General features: G+C 40.4%; 1 protein-coding gene across 1 annotated transcript in view; it reads left to right on the top strand.

The window, feature by feature from the left end:
- LOC107283351 (vomeronasal type-2 receptor 26-like) overlaps window positions 1-2,358 on the top strand; it is an 11,577-nt gene extending 9,219 nt beyond the window's left edge. The window contains exon 6 of the mRNA XM_015811243.1: window positions 1,457-2,358. Within this exon, the coding sequence (XP_015666729.1) occupies window positions 1,457-2,358 (902 nt within the window). The remainder of the gene's footprint in view (window positions 1-1,456) is intronic.
- The last annotated feature ends 2,827 nt before the right edge of the window (window positions 2,359-5,185 follow it).

The raw sequence follows: 5,185 nt of genomic DNA, 5'->3' as shown, positions 1-5,185 counted from the left end.
TCCCGATCCAGAAAGGGGCGCAACTGGCGTATCAGGCGAGCCTGATGAAAAGCCCCCCTGGTCACGGCCGTCACATGATCATGAGGGTCCTGTGATAGGTCTTATGATGGGTCAGATGCAGGTCACATCAGGTGAGGGTCTTGTGAGGGTCTTGTGACAGGAAGGTTTTTTTGAGATTTGTCCCCTCCATTTGAATTATAGGTAAAAAAGGGCAAATGCATAAGAAGGAAAACACCTATCAAAGGGTTTATCAATCCAGCTAGTTTAACAGTTTATCCCCAAGAGGCAACACTGTGTCGTAGAAAACATTCATTAAAAGACACAAGACAGCACATTACAAACATCTCACTTTAGGAATCAGAGGTTTATTTATTGAAATTTAGAACACAAAGCAGTCACATACATACTTATACCCATTGCAATGCATACCACCTTTGGACTAGCAGTCATAGCAGTGACAGCTAGTGCCAAGTGGCCCCAAACCACGTCCAGACTCAACCTTTTATACTTTAACTCATCTTAAACCACAGACAGATGGTCAGCAACCTTGCACTTTCTGTAGATTTTCTGCTGATCATAACTTTCCACATACCCATGTACATCTGAACCTACACCCATCAATTACTTTCAGTTCCCCATTTCTCACAGGTTCAGCTTAGCAAAATCATATTGAGTAAAGTACAGTTGTAATTGGGATTACAAATAGCTCCTTCAGATTGTAAAACTGAGCATAGCACAGCCTTTGGTTCAATACTTTTCCCATGAGGCCTGATTTAGTTCACCTGGGCCTAAACCTTGCATAGAAGAACAATAGCCAGCATTTTTGTTTTCCACAGTCCCCACTTCTTGTCCATAAGGACAATACAAATCATAAGCAAGAAGATAAGATTAGAGGGGCTCTGGGTGAAGGGTCTATAGTCATTTCATAGGGGCAGTTTGTTCCTATGAAGACAACATGGTTGGGTATGGTGATGATTAAACTGCTAAGGAAAAACAGGTCTCATACTAACTCAAATACTTTGGACTTTTCTGCAAACATAACAACATCTTGCTGCTGTTTATTTTTCATATTGGCATATAAGAACTTGAAAATAGACTGTGCTGGTACTTTTGAAGTTGTAATTCTTTAATGGATGGGGTCCTTCAAGAAGTGGCAATGTTTTAATAAGTCTTCTACTTATGTGAAATCCAAAGCAGTCCATGTTATGTTTGGTGCCTCTGAGTGACGGTCATCCAGCTGGCTTTCTGTCTAAGGTGGGAACTTAAAACCCACAATCTCCTGGTTTGTTGCCGAATGTCATAATCATGAGACCAGATTGATTCATATATACACATGCACATGCATGTATAAATAAACATACATGATATTACAACAACTTTGCTTGGGAGACAAAGTGCTATGCACAAATTGACACTAAAACCTTTCTTTCTTCCTTTTCATCTGTCTATTTTAAAGATATGGAAAAATGCTTCAAATGTCCAGAAGACCAATACCCAACCAAAGGAAAAGATGACTGCATCCACAAAATTGTGATATACCTTTCTTACAAGGAACTTTTAGGGTTTACTTTAGCCTCCATTTCTGTTTCATTGTCATTGGTCACTGCTGTCATATTAGAGATATTTCTTAAGCATAGAGATACCCCTCTGGTCAAAGCCAACAATCGGGACCTCACCTACATTCTCCTTATCTCCCTCCACTTCTGCTTCCTGTGTCCTCTCCTGTTCATTGGTCAACCCAATGAAGTAACTTGCCTTCTCCGACAACCAACCTTTGGCATCATCTTCTCCGTGGCTGTTTCTTGTATCTCAGCCAAAACCCTCACTGTGGTTGTAGCGTTCATGGCTACCAGGCCAGGCTCCAACATGAAGAAGTGGGTACGGAAAAAAATGGCAATCTCTATCGTCCTTTTCTTCTCTCTCATCCAAGTTGCCCTTTGTATCATCTGGCTCGGAACTTTCCCCCCATTCCCACAGTTGAACATGCATTCTCTAACCAAGGCCATCATCAATGAATGTAATGAAGGTTCTCCAGTCATATTCTCCTGTGTCCTAAGCTACATGGGCTTCCTGGCCCTTGCCAGCTTCTTTGTGGCCTTCTGTGCTCGCAGATTACCAGACAGTTTCAATGAAACCAAATTCATTACCTTTAGCATGCTAGTATTTTGCAGTGTTTGGGTACTATTTGTTCCAACTTACTTGAGCTCTACAGGAAAAGCCTTGTTGGCTGTGGAAATCTTCTCCATCTTAGCTTCCAGTGCTGGATTACTGGGATGTATCTTTTTCCCTAAATGCTACATTATTCTATTGAGACCTGAGATGAATACTAAGGATCAGCTAACAAGAAAAAAGAATTAGAGCAATGTTTCCTAACATAAGCAAAGTCCAGATATATAGACTATTGGAATCGACAGCAATAGCCATAATGGTGAGAGAATTCTGGAAGCTGTAGTCCACACTTCTTGGAGTCGAGAAACACTGCATGAATGGATTTTCTTGTTTTACCTGTTTTTACTACATTCAGATTGTATGTATAAGATTTGGGGATCAAAATGTTTATTGTATGATCCATTATATTTGTGCAACTTCACCACAGAGCCCTACAATGCTGTCAGACTTCTCCTCTGAGCACTGAGGTGTTTGGAGACAGAGGCAGTGAAGCATCTTGTATTGAAAATCAATAGGGACAGCTGGGATCCTATCCAGAAGAATGTGAGTCCTAAGCTCTAAGCAAGATCACAATTTATATACCATCCACAATGTTATCTAGGACTAATAAATGAATCAATGTAAATCATGCAGTGATCTTTTATTTCCAGAATGTACTAACAAGGCTCTTTTGTTGTTGTTCAGTCACTAAATCATGTCCTACATTTTTCCACTCCATGGACCATAGTACAGCAAGGCCACCTGTCCTCCAGTTTCTCCCTGAGTCTGCCCAAATCATGCCCACTGCATCAATGATACTATCTAACCATCTCATCCTCTGCCGTCCCCTTCTCCTTTTGCCAGCCTGGCTTCTGGTTATGTACATGGAGAAGGAGGTGTACAACATAACCAGATATCAATGCTATTACTAACAGAATAACAGAGTTGGAAGGGATCTTGGAGGTCTTTTAGTCCAACCCCATGCTCAGGCAGGAAACTCTATACCCTTTCAGACAAATGGCTGCCCAATTTCTTTTTAAAAACTTCCAGTGTTGGAGCACCTAGAACTTCTGGAGGCAAGTTGTTCCACTGATTAATTATTCTCACTTCAGGAAATTTCTCCTTAGTTCTAGGTTGGTTCTCTTCTTGATTAGTTTCCATCCATTGCTTCTTGTCCTGCCTTCAGGTGCTTTGGAAAATAGTATGTTTTAGGTTAAGCCCTTTAGGGTTTTACAGGTTGAAATCATGTTTTGAATTGTACCAAGGAACCTGATGGCAACTGGTGCAGAGCCCACAGAATTGATATCACATGATGTTGAGTATTTAACAATATGTTGGCTGTCACATTCTGGAGCAGCTGAAGTTTCCAAATGGTCTTCAAAGAAAGTTCCATAGAGAAAAAAAATGCAGAAGTCCAAATAAAATGATGAAGATGATGCATACGCTGGTAGACAGTGCAACAAAGATTGCAGAGCAATCTTTGGGCTCCTAGAATGGCCCATATTACACCTCTGCTCCATGAAACCCACCTGTCTGTTTATGAGTGCATAAACCTACCTGTCTGTTTATGAGTGCAGTTCAAGGTGTTGGTTGTGACCTTTAAAACCCTTAATGGCATAGTGTCAAGCTACAAAATTTACTGTCATTTGGACCACCATAGTGCTTCTAACTTGCCTACAGTTGCCGAGGAGAGAGGGGAGAGTTTGGGGTCCACAGGTGTTCCCTATCAGTGTGCCACTGAGCCACTGAGATGTTTTGAGGAGCCAAAGTTTCTCCTCAAGCCACTGAGATGTTTTGAGGAGCCAAAGTTTCTTCTCATAACAATTGCTGGAAGATTAATTGGACTATGTGACTTGAACTGTCAAAGAGGGGAGGAAAAAATTTACTCTTTTAACTATCTGTTTCCCACCATATTACCAGAGCTAGTTTATCTTCTATCGTACCGGTGTGCTATGCCTAATAAAGTTTACATTAGAGATTGCAATGTCTCTGGTGTTTTGCTTTGTTGGACTTTTTAACTGGAACTTGACACATAAGTCCATGCTACCTGATGGACCACCTCATTCTGCTAGGACAAGCCTGTCCTACTTGGGCCAGTAGAGAGGGCCTGCTTCAGATCCAATCGCTCAAAGAATTCTGACTATCAAGCCTTCTCTGCTACAGTGCATGCCCTTTGTATAATCTTAGCCACTATGGTAAGAGCTGCCCCCACCCTCCTATCCTTTTGCAAGAACCTGAGGACCTGGCTCTGCCAGTCAGCCTGCAACAGGGAGACTCCACACTGGAGGTAGCCGCTAGATTGATAGCAGACTCCACCTCCCCCTTGCTCTCTGCTCTCCACCCATCCATCTTTTCAGTTGTTATATTGATGTTGTCAAGCACCAGAGAAATCAAAAGATCCAGGCAGTTCAAATGGGTATAAAGATTTATTGCAAGCTTAAGCTCTCTACAAGAATCTGAACTTGAATTTGAAAAGATTTATATTGAAAAAGTTAATGTTAAATATTTGAACCCAGACAACATGTTGTTTACTAAGAACTAAAGACTGTAATTTTTAAAAATTAATAAAACTTTTATTTAAAAAAAAAAGAAAAAGAATCTGAACTACTAATGGTCCAAGCAAATTAGTGGTAGATAAGAATCAATGAAATTCAAGGTGGGCTGGACTTAAATCTCTTATGGGCACAAAGGGACTTGTGACTGATGACATGTTTGGCCCCTACCTCAGGCTCTGTCTGGTCATCTCCAACAGATTATTATTCTTTTTTTTTTTAATTGAAAATTTTTAGAATTTTTACAATATAACTCCCCACCTCCCTCATACCCCACCCTTCCCCACCCCCTCCCTTCCCCCCGACTTCCCAGAGCTACACACAGGGTTTACAATACAATAATTATATTCTGTCTTAAATTATATTACCCTTAAGTTAACAATTCTATGACATCCTTTAGCTCTCTCCTAAACTAACATATTAAACATCATTATTACAAATTATTTAATTTTAATAAAATATACTACATTAACAATCACAAATTT

The sequence above is a fragment of the Protobothrops mucrosquamatus genome, unplaced genomic scaffold, assembly GCF_001527695.2.
Source record: "Protobothrops mucrosquamatus isolate PMUCROS unplaced genomic scaffold, P.Mucros_1.0 scaffold34, whole genome shotgun sequence".
Taxonomy (NCBI): domain Eukaryota; kingdom Metazoa; phylum Chordata; class Lepidosauria; order Squamata; family Viperidae; genus Protobothrops; species Protobothrops mucrosquamatus.
This window is presented reverse-complemented; position numbering and strand designations above follow the sequence as displayed.